Here is a 21,582-nt window from a genome sequence, read left to right as displayed (position 1 = left end):
TGTGTGCTCTTCTCTCTTACAGTGTTCTTGGTCAGCTCTCCATCCTCAAAACCAAGAGTCGGAAGGCAATGACATAGATAATGCAGGAGGGAGATTAGAAAACAAGGGCCACTGGAGTTCTCTGTGTGTCCAGGGACAGGGTAATTTCTCCCTGGATAATGCACTTTGCTCTCAGCAGATCTGTCTGGCAGCAAGCATAGTGAAGGAAGGGTTCAGGCATTCTGAACTGCTCCAGCATGTGGGAATGAAGAAGGAAAAAGCCTAACTCCCACCGCTACACCTCCACACCACTATTCTTGTTTATATGCGAGAACCGCGGGGACAGATACCAGAAAGGACTCAAGGGTGGATTCCCTAGGCAGATGTGCTTTGCCTTTTGGCCTTTGAGCTAAGATGAAACATAGCACCAAAGGCTGAAGTTGAACAGAATTAGAGTTCTGGGTGATATAAATGAAATGCCTGCCCAGCCAAGAAAAGGACAAAGCAGAAAGCCAGCTTGCTCCTTGGTAGTTTTCATTTCAGCCTTGGATTATCTACGTGATCTCTTGATTCCCCTTGTCTGTGAGTCTTGTCTGTCACCAACATGGTGGTCACAGTGTTTGCCATGCTCTCATAGGTACAGAGTAGTGAACTGTGATCAAAACATTTTCTTGAAAAACAAAATGCCCAATGTTTGCTCAGCATTTTTAATTTAGTGGACAGTCATCATCCCAGCGGCCATATTGAGGTGGGATCATGGGAACAAATTCCTTCAGTTTCCACTAGAAATATTTATCTGTATGTAATTATGCAAGTATGTGTGTATGCAGATACATACACAGTTCCTGTCCAATCCAAAAACATGTGCCAAGAGTCAACTCTTGAAGCCAACGAAGAAGCAAAACCCAGGCTAATTAAAACACTAGTCACAGGCTTTCAGGGACAGCTGCCCAGCAGACCCACCAGCCTATCCAGAATCACCATTGCCCAGGACCCCGCCTCTAGAGAGTCAATTAATATTGCTGAAACCCAGAACATGGGGTTCCTCATATTAGCACCCCAATAAGGTTGATAACACCCAAGGATCAGATTTCCTGAACTACAAAGTGAGGTTTCTAGGAGAGGAGTTCTGAGCTGATACTTTAGACATGTCATAATCTCTAACATGGATTTAGGATTTTAATTACAAATAAATAGACTATTCTCTATTGAACTCCATTTTATTGAAACCAGACCATTTATTTTATGACTGCTTGAAGTCCCTAAGATGAATTTGATGCTGTAACAGCTGCCCTCTTGGGCTAGCTGTTTGTTAATCTTTATAGAATCCGTGTCTGAATCTTCAATAGGCAATCTTTAGGTGCCTCATCCACCCAGTGCCAATAGTGTTTCTTCTCTTAGCCTGGGATAGCGTGCCAGCTATACTTTCTGTTGCTCTTGGCAGGGTAGCCACAGTTGCCACAGGTAGACTTCTGAAGGTGGTAGGCCTTAGAGCCACAGCGGCGGCGGAGTGTGTGCATCTTATTGAGACACTTTCCAAAGGATGGCGTTCCTTTCATTGTCTTGCTTCTGCTGCCGAGGCCAAACAGACAGGAAAACCTATGTTCCATTTTTTAAATTGTTGACTCAAACTCTCATGCATTGCTAGTTGAAGAACAGATGTACCTTTCTTCTTGGAAAAGTTGCTGGTGTCTATTGGAGATGAATCTGTTTATATTTTATAACCTAGCAATTCCACTCAAGTATATACCAAACTAAAATGAGTGTTTTATTCACCCAAGATATATTCAGTAATGTATATACTAGATTAAGTCTAAAACCCAAAACTGTAAATAATGTAAATATCCATTTCTGATAAGATAAATAAGTTTGTATTCATACGGTAAGCTAGACAGCAGTGAAAAGAACACTGTAGTCTCATGTAACACACATGTTATTGCATGATTCCACCTAGCTGAAGATAGGCACAAGGAAAAACCATTCCATCATGACATAAATCAGAATATAGAGGCTGTTCACTGGCAGTAGGCAGCCAGGAATGTTCATGCCTTAAACTGGATGGAGCTTACTGCTATCTATTCATGAACTAAAAAATTTATCCAGCTATCCAACAAGGACTGATATATATGAAGCTTTGTGTTACAAAAACCATTTGTAATCAAAGCTTCTCTTTTGTGTGTTATATAGACTTTTTCTAATTTCTTTATAAAAAAAATCGTATCCCAAAATTTCTGCTAAAATTAATATAGATATACATTGACATTTTTCTCAAATGAGGCCCCTTTGCTCACATACCAATATTAATTGTAGAAATGGCCTTCGATCATGGCAATGTCATGAGACAGTTAAAACAGAAAACCTGAAATAGAATTGACAGAGGATACTTGAAACTGTTTAATATGTATATGAGAGAGAGAGAGAGAGAGAGAGAGAGAGAGAGAGAGAGAGAGAGAGACTGACTTGACTTGAAGTTTTAGGTGCCCTAAATTTTTGTAAAGTAAGAAATACTAACCTTTCTAAGTTAAAGGAACGAGGTGAGAAAAGTAATTGGTAAATTAACGTGAATTTGGCAAGAAAAAACATGATTTCTCTTATATATATGCTACCCTGCTCTGCAATAGTTGAGGTTTTTGTTTTGTTTTATGAGGGGAATGAAGGAGAGGGCATTTTTTTTCTTCAAGAGCCGGGTGTGGTGGCTCACACCTGTAACTCCAGCATTCAGGATGTGGATGCAGAAAGATTGTGAGTTTGGGGCCTGCCTGAACTATATACTGATGTCAAGAATAGCCTGAGCTAAATGCGCACACACACACACACACACTCACAAAAGTCGTTGTGCTGGGTTTGTGTGTGTGTGTGTGTGTGTGCATATGTGTGCCAGAAAAGAAAAGTAAAAACAACAATGGAAATGAAATAAAATCAACCAATATTTATTGTCTGGGATTTGTTCCCTCGTTACCCTATTTTATTGTCCATGAGGGAAAGAATGTGTTGAAACCAAAATAATCAAAGATTCACACAGAAAAATTAAGAAAACAACTACAATCATACAGATTAATATCATGTAACAAGCACGGGTAACAAATATTTTGTGCAGCCGGGCAGTGGTAGTACACGTCTTTAATCCCAGCACTTGGGAGGCAGAGACAGGCTGATTTCCATGAGTTCGAGGCCAGTCTGGTCTACAGTGAGTTCCAGGAGAGTCAAGGCTACACAGAGAAACCCTGTCTTTCTTGAAGAGAGAGAGAGAGAGAGAGAGAGAGAGAGAGAGAGAGAGAGAGAGAGAGAGGAAAACAAACATTATGTGCAGAAAAAAAAAATCGGAAGAAAAGATCAAGAATTCCAAACGACCAGCAAAGCTCCAGCACCAGAGCCATACAGCAGATGTGCAGAGGTTGCCAGAGGCTGCTTACTGGCTTGCTGCCTCTCTTGCTCAGTCTGCTTTCTATTAAAACCAGGCCCAGAGGAGATGACATCACAGTGAGCTGGTCCCCCCACAACAGTCATCAATCAAGACAATGCCCTACAGGCTTGCCCACAGGACAATCTCCTCAAATGAGGCTCCCTCTCCTCAAGATGACTCTAGCTTGTGTAAGTTCACACACACACACACACACACACACACACACACACACACACAAACCCAGCACAACGACTTGCTATAAGTGACTTCCTGTTTCTGTCTTGGCCTCTTGTGTCTCCTGCCCTTCTGTCTTTTGTCCTAGGATGGCACAGTGGAAAAATCCTTATCCAGTGCCAGGACACCAGCAAGCTCTTGAACTTCCCAGTCCCCACACCATGAACTAAATAAATGTTCAGTTTTCTAAGTTATTCTGTCTTGGGTATTCTGTTACAGCAACAGAAAACAGGCTAAGACTGGAGGAAAGAGGGTCTGACTAAAGAGTTAATTTTGAGAAAAAGCGTTATTCATGTTTATTACAGCACACAGCATATGGCAGGAGGTGAGGGGGATTTTTTGGATACCCAAGTTCTACCTTGAGTATACTGAGTTTGAACTAAGGACAGGAAAGGAACTCACAAAGGAGAAATGGGAAAGGCAGTCAGAAATATGACAGGGGGACTTAGAAAAGCCAGGTAGGAAAGAACAGTTTAGAACTCATTTTTACTAAAATAGTGAAAAATTAATCTTGGAAGAGAAAAGGGCAAAGAAGACAGAAGATGTTCGGAGCTGCAACTTCCTGGCCCCTTGACTTTCTTTGCTTGCTTTAGACCCTTTGTCTAAAGCTGGAGTGAACTGAGCAAAACACCCGTGCCTGCAGCTGCTCTGAGCCTCATGAGTCTGCAGCTGAAAGATCCCAAGAGATGGGCGTGGTTAAGGATCCCTGAGCACAATAAACTTGGCATTCTTGTATCAAGGATGACCCAGGTCCTTATCTCTCTCTGTCTATGTGTTTTTAAGTCTCCAGCTTAGTTCCCAGCTTGCGTACCATCTTGTAGTGGCACAGGTGCTACAGGACCATTCGGCTTTACACAAGAAGCGGGGGGGGGGGGGGGGGGGGGGAGGGGGAGAGGACAGAGGGAGAGGAAGACCGAAGAAAATCAGACCATCTCTGGGCTGCGGGGTAGGAAGATGTACAGAGATGGGAGCCTGAGGAGAATCAAGCAAAGAAGAGTCAGTGACCCAGGACATCACAACTTCTGATCCCAGTGACCTAGGACATCATAATTTCTGATCCCAATGATCTAAAGAAGAAGTTCTCAGTTATGACTGGCTGGGTGACTAGTGGCCCTTCCACACACAAGCGGCCCCATCTGCGGCAGCAGAAAACAAGAGGGTGTCTTCTGAACTCAGAACCAGGGGCAGCACTCTGCCTCGGTAACCTGTAGGAGAAAGACAATGCATCTGGCACCAAGTTACAAGGATGGCTACTCAGAACTCAGGTAACCTGAGATAGGATCAGTCTTCCTCCCAGGGTACAGGATTTCCTGTACCAGCCTCGTTCACCAGCAAGGCCATACAGGCCCTTCACCCAGTGCCTGAGGCCTAAGTTTCTTCTCCAGTACTTGCTGTACCTTCACCCTACCCCTTCCCACCCCTACCCTCACTCACCCTTACCCCTACTCACTCCTATTCCCACACACACCCCACCCAACCCTATCCACCCCACTCCCATCCCCACCCCAACCAGTGCCTTGTGGCTATCCTAACAAATGACCACAAGTTGGGTGGTTATGCACCAAAAGCTGACTCTCCCACAGTCTGAGATTGAAGTGTGAAATCTAGGGGTAGGTAAGATGGCATGCCCTAAGAGTCTCAGCCTTACCACTTCCGGTTCCTGCAGTTGCAGCCATTCTTCTGTGCCCGCACCATGCCAGCCTGCCTCTGTGAGCACTCTGGCTTCTCTGTGTCTCTTCTCTGGTTTTCTTACAAGTCACAGGATACTTGACATTGGATTAGACCTGCCTACACAACCCAGGACAGCGCCTGCCACGAACCTGAAACTCAGCGCGTTATGAAAAACCCTTTGCCCATAGAGGGTCACATTGACAGCCTACAGAGATGTCACTCGAGTGTCTTAAGAAACTGTTCTTCAGCTGACACCACCGGTGACTCTTGCTCCATGGTCTTTAGCTTTATCTTCTGTAGTCTTCGGTACCCAGGGAACGCCATTGCAGTGTTCACCCAAAAGCCAATCCCTTTAGGATAGATTCCAAGAAACAGATCATAAAAACTGATGCAGCTTAAAGCAAAGAGTCCAAAACCTCTTCCACATTGCAAGTACAAGACTTGTGTACAGGATTCTGCTCTTTTATTCATTATTCCCAAAGAATATTCTTAGTTATAATTGCTTTATACAAGGTTAAAAGATACTAAATGAAAACAGCATTAAATGGGTTACATTAATTGGGAAACTCTGAGTTAATATTAAGGTCAGCTCTTTATTTCAGAGCTCATTGTACTTTAGGGCTGCTGCATGCACTGGAGCTGTATGCACTGAAGTTGCATGCACTGGAGCTGCATGCACTGAAGCTGTATGCACTGGAGGATGAGGCTATAGTGGGTAGAATTTCTCAACCTCACTTGATTGCACAGTCCTTTTGACTATAGCATAACAAGGTACTCACTAGTGTCACCTGAAGAACGTTTCGTAAAACCTAGCCTAACTCAACAGTGGCCTTACTAATCAACACGCTGGACCAAAATAAACCAAGATAATTCCATGAATAGAGGCTAGGGACAGAAGGATATGCAAGTTAACAAGGCCAAATAAACGTTGGGTGGGGGTATTGGTGATATAACTGAAACCAAACTCGGAGAAGGGGGTCGCCTTTTCACAAAAGTGGGATTTCTTACAGGTCCACTGAGAGCAGGACTCTGAGACACCCTCTTGTCCTATGGTACGAGATCTTCAGCACAAAGGAGTGTGTATGCACTGTTTAGATCCTGGGGGAGACATAACCTGGGTCCCAGACCTGTGGGAGTCTTGTTGCCCCTACATATCACTCCCCCTGTGCAAGAGAGTTACGTTTTGAAGAAGTAGAAAGTTAAATAACTTAGAACTAGGAAATTTTTAGCTGAGGAATATCTTTCTTGCCCAGCATATACCAAGCTCTGGTTCGATCCCAAGTACAGCAGGAAAGAAGAGAGAAAGAGGGAGGGAGGGAGGAAAGAAGAGAGGGAGGGGGAAGGGAAAGAAAGAAGAAATCTGTATACATAATCAACTCATAAATTTAATTTTGACAATTTAGAAGGTCACTTTAAGATAAAGCCATAAAGAAGAAATGTAAAATGATCCCTCTCTTAGAGCTGGAGAGGTGGTTCAGCTGTTAAATTCGTGGACTATTCCTATACCGTCAAGCGCTCCCTGTTGGGTAGCTTAAATCCACCTGTAACTCCAGCTCCGGGAGAATCCAGTGCCTCTACCCTGCCCTGGGACAGCTTCACTCACAGGCACACCCACCCACAGATGCTCGAGCATAATCAAAAGTAAAGCATTTTTAAGTGATTTTCTTTTTAAACCACAGAATAGTCTCGCTCTCACAGTTCTTCAAGCATTCTTGCTGCTATCCTTCCTCACATCCTGGACAGAAAGTTCTTATAAGAAGAAATATTAAATAGTTGTGGTGTCAGACAGACATAAAACTGTCACTCAGAGAACACCCTTGTCAAAAAGTTAAACATCCCCATTGATTTCTGCCACAAAGTTCCAGGCACAAGCTTTCTAACTTAAAATATGCTTTTTAATCCACACTCAGGATAATGTCTTTATTATATTCAATAGCGACAATGAGCAATTAAAAATGCCCTTTTACCCACTATGTTAAAAATGAAAAGAAAGAAAGAAAAAAGAATGGGATGGGCTGGCAAAAAGGGGAAAGTCCAAATAATATTCAAAAGCAAGGTTTGGAAGCTAGCTTGGTGTAAATTGAACAGATGTTCCTGGGGAATGGCACCTGGCGTGAAAGCAACAGTGTTTCTGAGGCCCTTTTGGAACACATCAGTGACAGCCTTAACTTAGGAGGCAGTGGGAAATCACACCTTTACAGGGAAGGCTGTGGCTTTAGATTCTAAGAATACTGTTCCGGGGAGTGCTATAAGTTTTGTTTTCTGCCTGCAAGTGTCATCAATGACACTACATATTGACCCTTTGCTAAGGACCAAGAAAGTCATGTCAAAGGCAGGCCTCACCGCAGACTAGAAAGTTACCTACACACAGTTGTCTTTTTAATATAAAAAAACTAACTTTTTGAGAATTTAAACAGTATATCTGGATTAGACTCACCTCCCCACTCCTACCCTCTCCCCTCAGATCATCCCTTACCTCCCTACCCCTACCCTCTCCCCTCAGATCATCCCTTACCTCCCTACCCCTACCCTCTCCCCTCAGATCATCTCACCTCCCCACCCCTCCCTTCCCCCCTCAGATCATCCCTCACCTCCCCACCCCTCCCTTCCCCCCTCAGATCATCCCTCACCTCCCCACCCCTCCCCTCACCCCTCAGATCATTTCTCACCTTCCCACTTCCTCCCAACTTCCTGTCATCTTTTTTTCCCACTGAGTCCAATTCATGCTGCCCTTATACTTATGAGCATGGTATCATCCCTGGGACCTTGGTCACCACATCCTTAAAAAACAAAAAATGGACTCTCTCTTCCCCAGGAGCTAAGTCTGTCAGTAGTGCTCCGCTGGCTTGACCTTCTGCAGGCATTGTTCGGGCAGCCACAGCTGCTGTGAGATCCTGAGCACCAGCAGGTCTGTCGTGTCCAGGAGGCAGCTTCTCTGTGGAAACTGACTAGGGCACACACATTCAAGGAAGAGGAACCTGGGCAGCTTCAAGAGACAAACACATGTGATCAAACTTAGAAGCATTTCTCTCTCTGTTCCGAGAAGGGATGTCTCTAGGATTTCGCCCTCTATTGAGGGCCATTTTTCATCAGAGCTTTTCCACTTGGTGGCAGCACACTTTGCTGTGGCATGTACTCACCAAAAAAAACCCTGAACCTGAACAGGGTGGGGCAGGCCCACAGAGCCGCATCCTTCGTTGCAGCACCTTGGCCTGGGGCAATCTCCTTTGTCTTAGGTAGCCAGGTGAGGGAGCAAAACTATAAAGAGGACTACAAAATACTGAATTCCAGCAACTTCTGGTGCGTGATGAATGTGCATAAGTTGAGTCTACACTTTCTCTTCTGTTCACTCTTCCTCCAGCCACAGTGAGGACTGGGTATTTTCAGAGATGATATCCATCCTGAGAAAGTTTATCCCAAGTCATCCAAGGACCAAGAAAACAAATGGACTCCAGTGCAGTGAGCCAGGGAATTTGAATTGTGACCACTGGCCAGAGATAACCAGACTACTCCCAAGTTTCAGAGTCAAACTGTGATGAGAAACACAAAAGCAGAGACAGAAGAGAGGGAGGGAGACAAGGAGAAAGGGAGGAGGAGAACAAACACAAGTTAGATTAACTTTGAACTAATTGAGAGATTTTACACAAAAAAAAATTCATAAGAATTGGAATTCCTTTTGGACTCAGAAGATAAGGAAGGTGGGATTCTACATTCTATGATAAATTGTTTTCAGAAGATTCTTGATGTGGGGTGAAGATGAAGCCTACCTGAGAGTGTGTGTTTGAAATCTGAATGTACTTCTCAATATTTACACTGAAAACATGTAGGCGTCCATCCTTCATTCCTCCTCTGAGAGCAAGGACCTCAGATTGCCAGGGAGACCACTCCATGGCCTACAAAGTTCAAAATAAGAAAATGGAAGTGAGCCCTGGAGAAAGCAAGCTCACCAGGGTGATGTACATAGAAGTCTGCCGCTGCAGCAGCTCTCCCAGCTGAGGGCAGACGCACCTCTCAGAAATTATTCCCCAGGGGCGAGAAGCCACTGCTGAAAGAGAAGATGCCCAATAGAAGAGTTCCCTAAATTATGCTAACAATTGCCAGCATTTTTAGTATAGGAAAAAAAACCTACAAAACCACACAATGGAAAAACTGCATGGGGCAGAACACTGTGGCTGGAGAAGCCTCTGGCTCTTCTGGGCTTTGTGCTGAGGTGCAACTCCTGCTTTATGGCCTGAGTCCTTTTCCTCCAGGTAGCATTACATTAGAGAAAGCTACGCATGACTACCTGTAATTTCAGATCTCAGGTGTCTCGAATCCTAATACACTTCAGAAGATCAACTTATTTGCAAATATCTCCAGTCAACTGAAAATCAGAATTACTGTCTCGTGTCTGTACTGATAACTGGAATGGCTAGCAACTTCAAAGACCATTCTAACGATAATTTCTGTTGCATTCATCTGCCAAATCTAGTCCATCATCCCAGGAACTAACCTCACTCTTGCATATTATCTTTCACGAGTCAAAATGTTTTAGAGTAACAAACAGAGTTTATACTGATTTGTTCTCCCATTGGTTGTTATATAAAGCTTTTTCATGTTTTATCAAACTTTACATCATCCTCATTTTAGTAGTTTTAACATTTGTTTATGCATATGCATGTTTGTGCACACATGTGAATGGGTACCTGAGGAGGCCAGAAGAAGGTGTTGGATCTCCTGGAACTAACGTTACAAGAGTTGTGAGCTCTATTGTGGGTTCTCTGCAAGAGAAGCAAGTGCTCTTAACTGCCAGGCCCCTTAATTATCATTTTCACTAATCTCTTTACAATCCATCAGGTTTTGTTGTCCTTATGCTGGATTTGTCATTGTTTGTTATTATTATTATTATTATTATTATTATTATGGTTTTGTTTGTATAGGGTTAGTTGACATTTTACAGAAAAGTGGATTGTTTTGTTTGTTTTGTGTTTCATTTAGTGTTTGCTGTCATATAAAACAAAATGTATCACTGGGACAGTAAACTCCACAGAAACAGAACTGAGCCAGCAACCTAGGTTGGAAAGGCCTGAGACAATGAACTCCACAGGAACAGGTACAAGGGAGCAACTACTGAGGGAGTGGGTCGGAGCCAGAGACCTCTGCAGGTTCAGGCATCAGTCTGGGACCTCTAGGGGAGTAGGCAGGAACCAGAGACCTTTGCTGAACCAACCCCAAAACCAGGGACCTCTACAGGAGCGGATGCAGACCAGGGACATTTACAGAAACAGGACTAAGCCAGCAACCTAGGCCAGAGAGCAAGCCTAAGACAGTGAACTCCACAGTAGCAGAGCAAACCCCAGGAGCACTGAGCGACCTCCAGGAATACAGACTGACGAATGGGGTGACTGGAACTGTGGCACTGACTGTACCATGAGGAGCAACCATCTGAGCCATTGATGTACTGACACCTGGAAGATTGACCACCGACAGCCCCAACTATACCAATCAAAGAAAAAGATGGGTAGACAAGGTAAGAACACACACAACACCACAAAGAGCAACACAACGCCAGTAAAAACTAGTAACCCTACAATGGCTCAGATGCATGGTGCTTCATATGGGCATGAAACATATGGACCCTCTGGCTCTTCCAGAATTTAGGTTTATGTCAGAGCATTGGCTGCATCTTGTTACTTCAGCTGCTCAACTGGCTATCTAAGCAGTGACTTACAGTAGTCATTTCAAAGACTCATGAGATGAAGCTCCACCTCCAGGTGGCATATGGAATGGCGGATGCTGCTGAACCTCCTAAGGTGGAAGGATTCATCTCTGACTCCACCTCTACAGACTGCAGTAAACAAACAGTTCTACAAATCTCTAAGATCATACAAATGCAATATTTCTCCCATGAGTATCAAAGAGATTACCGTGTAAGAAAGAAAGCAGTCTCTCTGATAAAACTGAAACACAAAGAATACAGAAAGAAAGAAAAGGAAAAAGTTCAGTGTGGACTTCAAGTAAGAGTGAAAAATTATTCAACGGCATTTTTCAGCAAAGAATACATGGCAGATGTAAATGTAGACAAATGGTCTCATGAGGGATACACAGAGTACCACATCAGGTTGTGAATATTTATTCCGTCATTTGAGACTTTTTAAAGAAAGTAAACTTTGTATGTTTGCATATCCATCCCAGTGATGCCTACTTTGCAGACTTAAGCTCTACTCTTTGTTCATAAATAGTTGCTAAATTGTTGATTTTAACTTTTAATCCTATAGTACCAAAACAAAGCGACTAATTTTTGGCTAATTTTACCCTTGACTATTTGCGTTCATGATTCTATCATTTGTTCTAAGTTTTCATCAAAAGACCCCACTAAGTCCAAACCACTTGCCACTATCTTTTGATCTCTAGCCCCCAATTCATGATCAAACTGATAGTGATACATCAACAGGAAACAAGATAACTCAAGTGGCTTGTGGTGTCTGTGACTAAACGACTTCTGATAAGAGCCTGACAGTTTCACAGTGTTGTGCCAAAAAAGTCAACTGTTACTCATAAATGCTTGTCTTGAGGTTCACTTTGAATACTTGCAACTGTCAGAACTTCAAATTTACTGGAAACATTCAGACCTGCTAATAAAAGGTCACAAATTATTTTTAACAAAATCAATACCCAAAGCATTAACAACAGAGATAAGGATGTAGTTTCATATAGAGTTCTTGCTTAGCATATACAATGACTTGACTCAAGTCCTAACACCATACACACACACACACACACAAATCAATCAATCACTCAATCAACAACAAGAAGAACCAAAAACATAAGACCTTATAACTAATGAGTGATGGGTGATTATACTAAGGTTGCCAGATATAAAGTTAACATGAAAGTCAATTGCATACTTATATGCCATCAATACACAACTGGAATTTAAAATTCAAAACAAATAGTATTTATATTATTAACCAAATTTTTAAATGCTTAGGTGTGTCTTTACAAAAGCATGTGAAATATATGTATAAAAAAACACTAAAAACTTTTGATGAAAAATAAAAAGAATATCTATAAGGGAGGTATTTGCACATACAAGAGTAAGAAGACTCATTATGTCCACATGCAATCCCCCCAAATTGATCAACATGTTTAATATAATCACAACCAAACTCTCAGCAAGTTATTTTATGGATATTGATAAGGTAATTCTAACAGCTCTATAGAGATACAAAGAGCAAAAATAGTCAATGCATATTGAAGGATAAGAACAAAGTGAAAAGACTAAGATTATCCAACTTAAGACTTATAAACAAGCTGTGATAATCAGGACAATATAACATTGACAGAAGAATGAACAAGTTCAATGGAATGGGATGGAGAGCCTAGGGAAAAAACCAAACTTATACCCTTATCTAGCTATTGAGAAAGAAATAAAGACAACATAATGTGAAACTCGATTAAATGAAAGCTTAGGGTCAAATATTGGGGTTCAGCCTAAAGATTCAAAAAGCAATACAGCCAAACACTGGCTCTTACCTCGACCTCAGTCTGAAATGGCAATCCTACCTCCTGAAATCTCAGAGGGAGACTGTGTCTGAGAGCTGTCTCGCCCCATCTTATATTCCTCTCTGGACTAGGATCAAAGGCATGTACCACCCAATTTCTATGCCAACAAGGGTAACTACTGGGATTAAATGTGTGTGTTATTGTGGCTACTGGGATTAAAGGTGTGTGTATTACCACAATCTTGTCTGTAAGGCTGACAAGTGGGACTGTTTTACTCTCAGATCTTCAAGCGGTCTTTATTTTTTAAAATACATTTGAAAGGCCACTACATTTCCCCTTTTTGTCTAAAAAAGGCTATTGCTAATATAAGAAAACTATATACAACAAGTATAATGAGTATATACAATATATACAGACAATAAATACATTAACAATGTCTAGTCTGTTTGTATTTGACAAACTCAGAGAAAATACATATCTATCCTATCTTAGTGAGTCCAAAGTCTTAAACCTAATTTATTTTCTACAATAACTTGCTTTGGTAAACTATAGCTATCTAATCTTCAGCTCCCTCAGAGACCCAAGAAGGAAATAATAATAACTGAGTAAGCAGAACTGCAAGGAAGTGGCTTCAAAAAAAATATGAATAATAGCAGAAACAGCTGGCTGCCTAAACAGTCACCCAAAGTTCCTCTGCAATGTTGGGGCATCCATCTTCAGCCTACAGGCCTAGAATATTCAACAGACTTCTCTGTTAAGCAGGATATTTTGTGTCCTCCTTGTCTAATTAGGACAGCATAATGTCAACAGTTGAGGCATGGACATTTTCTTGACCAATGTCTTACTTTTGCCACAGTGAAAGTAAACTCCATGTAGAGTTTCTTTGATGCCCACTATTTTCTCTGAAGTAGATTGGTGCTGCCAGGAGCAGACATGTCTCATTGTCATAAAAAAGAAGAACCTAGGTTATTAAAGTATCTTAAATGTTGTATTCTGTAGACCTCTGAAGTGTTTGAAGATGGCCTATCTATCTAAATTATATCATTGTTTAACCTTGAAAACATACCTAATGTGGCTACAAGGTCAATTATACTAGGTGATTATACTAACCAATATTTCTTTATTATCCTAAACAGTAGTACAAACACTGAGAGAAACAATTAATAAATGGAATCTTCTGAAACTAAGAAGCTTCCCTAAAGCAATGACACAGTCAATAAGACAAAACAGTAGCCTACAGAATGGGAGAAGATCTTCACCAGACCCACATTGGACAGAGAGCTGATCTCCAAAACATACAAAGAACTCAAGAAATTTGTCATCAAAATAACAAATAATCCGGTTAAAAAAAAAATGAGGTACAGACCTAAACAGAGAACTCTCAACAGAAAAATCTAAAATGGCTGAAAGACACTTAAGGAAATATTCAACATCCTTAGTCATCAGAGAAATGCAAATCAGAACAACTCTGAGATTCCATCGTACACCTAAAAATGACCAAGATCAAAAACACTGACGACAACTTAGCTGGAGAGGTTGTGGGGTAAAGGGAACACTCCTGCCTTGCTGGTGGGAGTGCAAACTGGTACAGCCCCTTTGAATGTCAGTGTGGAGATTTCTCAGAAAATTAGTGAACAACCTACCTCAAGACCCAGCAATACCACTTTCGGGTATATACCCAAAGGATGTTCAATCATACCACAAGGACATGTGCTCAACTATGTTCATAGCAACATTCATTGTCATAGCCAGAACCTGGAAAGAACCTAAATGCCCCTCAACTGAAGAATGGATAAGGAAATGTGGTACATTTACACAATGTAGTATTACGTAGAATAAAAAAATAACAACATCTTGAAATTTGTGGGCAATTGGATGGATCTAGAAAACATCATTTTAAATGAGGTGACCTAGAAAGACAAATATAATATATATTCACTAATAAGTGGCTTTTAGACATAAAGCAAAGAAAAATCAGCCTATAATTTACAATCCCAGAGAACCTGGACAACAAAGAGGACCCTAAAAGATTTAATCTACATGGGAAGTACAAAAAGACAAGATCTCCTGAGTAAATTGGGAGCATGGGGATCATAGGAGAAGGTAGAAGAGGGGGAGAGGAAAGAAGGGAAGGGAAGGGGAGAAAAATATAGCTCAATATAAACAATCTTTTAAAAAACCAGAAACCCACATCTGGTCAGACTCCAGGGAACAACTGGTCATGGGGCGCTCAGCTACAGTGAATACATCTGGACCAGAACTCTTGTACCTAAGGCTCAAAGAAGATGCAAATGAGAGTGTAAAAAGATTGCAAGAGTCAGAGAGCCAGGAATTCTACTGTAGGATTTTTGTCTCCTAGAAATGACAAGGAAGCTTCACCCACTAAGACTCAACAATATGGCTACCTAAAAGACAAGAAAGTATGATACCAATAGTATGATACCAATGAGTACAATACCAATATCTACATGGAACAGGGAAATCTTATTGAGCACTATTCTTAACAAAGATCTACAGGCAACTAAAGAATGCTCAGAATGGGAGATAATCTTCCTCAAGGAGGAGCCCCTTAATTGTCTATCTAATACCAATTGGTCAGTCCTGAAATCAAATGCAAGTAACACTAAACAGACTCAACAAGCTGTATCTATATACTTATACATATATGTAACAATAACAATTAAAGAAAAAGAGGTCATGAAAAAAGAGAATCACAGAACATTTTATTTGAAGACAGAAAATGTGGGTTCTCATCCTGTGTTGACTTTTGCCTCAGGTAACTAATTGACTCTGTCTAAACAAATGAAAATTAGGTAATATTTTCCTCTTGAAGTAGTTAAATAGCACATACTTTATTGTCTCTCATGCAATTAGTGGGCAGGGACATGGAGGAGTGACATGCCTGAGCATGAAGACCTTTTAAAAAAAAAAACATAAGAAGAAAAATATAGTGTGCCTTTGATTTAGATTGTAGAATTTGACTGTAGGTGAATTGGGCCAACTCATTGTACCTAGTCTGAGGCTAGTAGTTTCCTAAAGGGAAGCCTCTGTCTGCTGTGGTTTCCTATAGTAAGCACCTATGGAAAGCATTCTTCTTTGGGCGTAGAGTTTATACAGGTAAAAGCATAGACATCCAACTAGGAACAGCAGCCACCGTGCTGATAATTGACTTTATGTTTTCTATATTTGTGTTCTTTATCCTTTGTCTTTGTAAGAACTGTAACATCAATACATCTGCCTTTCAGTTCAAATATCATGATTGACAGGCAATATAGGCTCCAAAACAATCTATTTTCTGGGTCATTTACTTGATTATCAGTTAAGATCTTGTGGTACAAGATGAGCATACTGGAGGCATTTCTTTACACCATTTTCATAATTTATATATGTTACTATATGACTTTGAGGTAAGAATGCCCATACATGTCTTTGCTTTTACATTGGGACCATGTTCAGAAGTGGACTTGTTAATTGAATATGCTTAGAAATATCAGAGCTCTATATGAATGTGTCCAGACTCCCTAAATAAAATCCCCAAGCTTCCCTTGCTTAGAAAAAGCATTGCTGCTCTTTTTTTTTCCCCGCCTGGAACCATGGAGGCTGTGCCGGAGAAGAAAAAGGTTCCTGCTGCGCCGGGAACCCTGAAGAAAAAGCGAAGGAATTTCGCAGAGATGAAGGTGAAGCGCCTTCGGAAGAAGATTGGCCTGAAGTCTCTGCGAAGGGCCCAGATGAAGCTCATCTATGAAAAGGTGAAGTACTATCACAAGGAGCACCGGCAGATGTACCGGACGGAAATTCACATGGCTAGGATGGCCAGGAAAGCTGGGAACTTCTACGTGCCCGCAGAACCAAAGCTGGCGTTCGTCATCAGAATCCGAGGTATCAATGGTGTAAGCCCAAAGGTGCGCAAGGTGTTGCAGCTTCTTCGTCTTCAGCAGATCTTCAACGGCACCTTTGTTAAGCTCAACAAGGCTTCAATTAACATGCTGAGGATTGTGGAACCATACATTGCATGGGGGTACCCCAATCTAAGGTCAGTAAAAGAGCTCATCTACAAACGCGGCTATGGCAAAATTCATAAGAAGAGAATTGCCTTGACAGGTAATTCCTTGATTGCTCGATCTCTTGGTAAATATGGCATCATCTGCATGGAGGATCTTATTCATGAGATCTATACAGTTGGAAAACGCATCAAGGAAGCGAATAACTTCCTGTGGCCCTTCAAATTATCTTCTCCACGAGGTGAAATGAAGAAAAAGACAACTCATTTTGTGGAAGGTGGAGATGCTGGCAACAGGGAAGACCAGATAAACAGACTTATTATATGGATGAACTAAGGTATTGCCCATGGTATTTTTGTAATCTGGTCAGTTAATAAACAGTCACAGCTTGGCAAACTAAAAAAAAAAAAAAGCATTGCTTTGGAAATGACTCCCAAGTTCTTGTCTCCTGCAGGTAAGAAATTGTTATCAGTTTTTCTGTCTTGGTTGTTATGATACTATTCTTGCTAGCCAAAAAGACTACCTCTGAAATTAATTGAAACCCAAAGAATTGAATACACTTATGAGGGATTTTTCTTAATTAAAGGTTTTGAAACAGGAAAAAAAAAGAATAGGTAGAAATAGTTCAGTAGCTTGAAAGATGCTGTAAGTAGCATCTTCCCAAGCTATGACATCACTATATCACCCTGCTCAGACATCACTGTAGGATACTTGTGTTACCAGTCACTGACCTTGACCATGTGACCCTTAGGGTACCACTCTGCCACTATTCCTTAATGTTATAGAAAGATGTGTAAAGGTAGTTGACAATAGCAACAGTGAAATGCTGTCTAAGAAACAGAAGTCAATTTTATTTACATCAATATTTTCATATTTTCTGTGGTGGTCAGCTTCAGCTGTCAACCTGTCACAGTCTAGAGTCACCTGGGAAAAGCGTTTCAATAAGAGATGGCCTGTGGGTGACTCGTAGTGTGCCTGTAGAAGACCGCCTTAATTAAGTTAATTGGTGTGGGGATAGCCAGCCCACTGTGGGTGGCACCATTCCCTAGGCAGGGGATTCTGAACTGTGTATGGGTAGAAAAATTGAACCAAGCCCAAGAAGACAAGAAGGTAGGCATGAATGCTTGCATGTATTCCCTCTCTGTTCTTGAATGTGGTGTGACTAGATGTTTCAAGTCCCTGCCTTGATTTACCCAAAATGATGGAGTTGTAAGCCAAATAAATTACTCCTCCCCTGAGTTGTTTTCTATAAGAGTGTTTTCAAGCAACATAAATGAAACTAGAACATATTCTCTTATCAAGACTAAGAAAGTCCTTTACCAGGCTTTTTGCTTCTGTGAAATACCTGTCAAATCACCCACAAATACTAGATATCTACCATGTATATAAAAACTAAATATCCACTATATGTATAGTATTATATATGTATTATACAATATATTTGTATATATAAATGTTTATATGTGCATATATTATGTATATTTAGTTTTATATTTATATATATCAGCTGAAGGAGACAGCGGAACAGGCTCTCGTAAACTCCTTTGAATTACCAATCTTTTGCTTGGGGTTTCCAATTTTTCACACACTGTTTTATTAAGGAACAAATGGCGAGCTCATTTCAAGCTCAGAAGGAGCCCGGAGGCCCCTAATTTTAGCAAGAATTTTCCTAAAACAATGACCCTCCAAACTTCCTCAATTAGAGGGAATACAAAAGATTTCCTATGCTCCTGAGTCTCCCCCTGCCACCGTCAGGTAAATTCTTGTGTTGCTACTTGTCCTGATGTGGTAAATCCCTTGCCTTATGAAGATTTGGGTCCCTTTGCAGTCTTCAGAATCACAGTATCTCGGAAAGAAGGTGGTACCACTGTCAACATCCATCTTAACAAGCATGCTGAGCTGGGCACAGTGGCTCACATCTGCCATCTCAGCCCTTGGAAGGCTGAGGTAGGAGAATTGTGCAAAGTTTGAGGCCTGCCCGAGCTACATAGTGACTTCCATGCCAGCCAGGACTATCTAGTAAGACCTATCTCAAAAGAAAAGGGGCTGGGGGGGGTCGGAAAGAAAGAAAGAAAGAAAGAAAGAAAGAAAGAAAGAAAGAAAGAAAGAAAGAAAGAAGGGAGGGAGGGAGGGAGGGAGGGAGGGAGGGAGGGAGGGAGGGAGGACAGGAAAGATGCTAAGTCACGTTGCACGGGACCTTTAAAGAGCAGAGTAGGAACTAAGCCGTTAGATGACTTGCGGATAAGTCTGTTCCTGAAGAATGGAAATCATAATATATATTTTTCCAGACTTTCATGTCCAGGATCCTTACCAAAGTCATTAATATTCTTGAGCAGCGTTTCTCAGCATGTGAGTTGTGACCCCTTTGGTGCTGCATATCAGATATTTACATTATGACTCTTAATAGTAGCAAAGCTACAGCAGTAGTTATGAAGTACCAACAAAATAATTTTACAATTGGGAGTCACCACAGCATGAGGAGCTGTATTAAAGGATCTGAGCATTAGAAAGGTTGAGAACCACTGTCCTAGAGTCTTCAAAGCGAAAACATATTCAGATAGTGCAGAAATACATACACATACAAGTATATGCGTATATACGTGCACACACATACATATGCATATATAGTCTCTGAGCATATTTAAAGCACAAAATGTGTATGAAGATGTCTGTGGGAGCCCCTGCACTTGGACTTTTCTCATAAGGAACAGCAACTTATCTTAGCGCGCAAACTATCTGAAATCCTAAACCTGGGCTCACTGAGCCTTAGGGTGTCTGCTGCTGGCGCTACCTTCACCACTGATGAAGAGTCAGGGGTGTCTGAGGGAAAGAGACCCTTCCTGCGCAGAGGAACCGGCTTCCTGGTCCCGGCTGGGCTTGGCTGCCCTCTGGTGGTGGTGATGGGGTTGCTGGCCACAGGAATCTCTGCAGATGGCCTCTTCACGAAGTTGCTCCTGAAGGTGGAGTACTTGGTGACAGAGCCAAAAGCCTGTTGAACAACAATGAAAGCCGTGAATTCTAGTGGGCTCCAAGAGGCAAAGATAAAATTCCTTCTACTGTAATTCCATAGTATTTATCTAGACAATTCTGTATGTGAGCTTGAGAGTTAACGTTTTTTATAACACTTGAACATCGTTCATAATCACAGCTTCCACCCACAGTCTTTAGATATACTGAAACACTTTAGAGAGTGGGCCTACTGACTTATCGTAATTACACACCAAGATAAAACAGAACATGTCGGGTGGAGAGATAGTTTAGAGGCTAAGAACACTTCCAGAGGTCCTGAGTTCAATTCCCAGCAACCACAACCATCTGTAATGAGATCTGGTGCCGTCTTCTGGGGTGCAAGCATACACTCAGGCAGAACACTGTACTCATAATAAGTCTTTAAAAAAAAAACAACAAAAAAAAGGCACATGAAGCGACACTGTGTGCTGAGCACACAGTTCCCTCTCCTATTGTGTTTGTTTGTTTGTTTGTTTTGTCACTAAAAATCCAATGCGTTACCCATTGTGCCACAGAGCCACCTTTCAACATTCTTGCTGGCTCTAAAGTTGAGAACTTTGGAGACAAAGCAAGCAGTGTCAGTGGGCCATGACCAGACAATGTGTGCACTCCCAACAACGCCATCTAAGACTTGTGGAGACTAAGAAGTGGGAGGGGGCTGTCATACTGGAGGGAAGACAGACACTCTTGTTCAAATTTCTCTTGGTTTTCTAGAATTTAAATATGCAGTTTAAGACAAAATAATCTTGAGCTTAAAGGGAGGAGAGCAAATCTGATGGTACATCTGAAAAGTGATCGATAAACTTCACACTGTTAATCACACTGTGCCTTGATGTGTCTACGTTCCTCTGACCTGCAAAAGCCACTCTGTCCATCCTGAAGAAGTCCTACTTGGAATCTTGTCCAGGACTCTCCTCCAAGGTAACCACTGGCTCACAGTCCCAGCTGGGTTTACCAACAACTCCCTCAGGGATTTGTCTGGAACATAGCTTCACTCTGTGCCGTACTAGGTTGGCAGCCTATTTAGGCCACATAATGGTCCCCAGGGTTCCAGATTCTAACCCCTGCCACCTATCAAAATCATCTTCCACGGCAAAGAGTCTTCACACATGAAGTACCCACGTACAGCCCAAAGCTGTGGATTAAATTACCTGAGTTAGGGAATTCTACCCCTATCATCCTCTCGGGGCCTGAATACCATGATTTGTCCTGATAAGAAGCTGGAGGAAGAGTGAACTAGACCAAGAGCAGACGGCACTACGTCCACAGAGCAGAGGTGCAGCAATAATGCTCACAACCCAGAAAATACCAACAGCCACAAGAACCAAGGAAGACAGGGCACCGCTGCTCCAGGCGAGCCTCTAGAGAAAGCAACGCCTACTGACACTTTCCTCTGCCTCGAGAAACTGGCCTCGGACCTCCATGTTTGCAAGGCTAAACACTCTGATGATTTCTTTCAGCAGCTGCAGGAAGCTGCTATACAGCTCTTGATGGCCTTGAAGCGCCCCAACAGAGTAGAGACAACAGGCTGAGTTAATAGTAACCCATACAGGGCCCAGTAGTCACATATGTGAACTAGATAGCATGTCTCATCACTACCTTCTCAAGTGAGCACTAATGAAAGTTAATGGAGTTGAGTCATTTAAGCAAAGCATTAAGTGAATGGATCACTTTCCCTAAAAACAAACCACGTTCAGAAGGCAGAAGGGGCTGAAGAAAGAGTCCAGAGGATCGGAAATGATCCTTAGGAGTGAGATTCATTGGGTAAGATGAAACGTAGGTTTTCCACATAAACTAGGG

The 21,582-nt window shown here is 41.8% G+C and overlaps 1 protein-coding gene and 1 pseudogene across 1 annotated transcript; one reads left to right on the top strand and one right to left on the bottom strand.

Moving 5' to 3' along the window:
* Positions 1-4,720: 4,720 nt before the first annotated feature.
* Positions 4,721-20,657, bottom strand: Cdc20b (cell division cycle 20B). The gene is made up of 9 exons (XM_087897031.1): positions 20,565-20,657; positions 19,534-19,762; positions 16,558-16,724; positions 16,358-16,511; positions 11,016-11,114; positions 9,235-9,332; positions 9,055-9,180; positions 8,428-8,545; positions 4,721-4,821 (listed from the first exon to the last, which is right to left on the bottom strand). The coding sequence occupies exons 1-9, from the start codon at positions 20,655-20,657 to the stop codon at positions 4,721-4,723; spliced, it is 1,185 nt and encodes a 394-aa protein (XP_087753157.1).
* LOC125406064 (large ribosomal subunit protein uL30 pseudogene) lies at positions 16,363-17,177 on the top strand (annotated as a pseudogene).
* Positions 20,658-21,582: the final 925 nt, after the last annotated feature.

This window comes from Myodes glareolus, chromosome 15, assembly GCF_982192425.1.
Source record: "Myodes glareolus chromosome 15, mMyoGla1.1, whole genome shotgun sequence".
In the NCBI taxonomy this organism is placed as follows: domain Eukaryota; kingdom Metazoa; phylum Chordata; class Mammalia; order Rodentia; family Cricetidae; genus Myodes; species Myodes glareolus.
This window is presented reverse-complemented; position numbering and strand designations above follow the sequence as displayed.

Bases quoted from the DNA above. Each gene is read 5' to 3' on its own strand.
- Cdc20b (XM_087897031.1), bottom strand. From the start codon at position 20,657: ATGGACAGAGTGGCTTTTGCAGGTCAGAGGAACGTAGACACATCAAGG. The intron at 16,725-19,533 runs GTGAGCCCAGGT...AGCTTAACAAAG, and splicing joins AGCAGACACCCTAAGGCTCA to GTGCCGTTGAAGATCTGCTG. The intron at 9,181-9,234 runs GTGAGCTTGCTT...TGAACTTTGTAG, and splicing joins CTTCTATGTACATCACCCTG to GCCATGGAGTGGTCTCCCTG.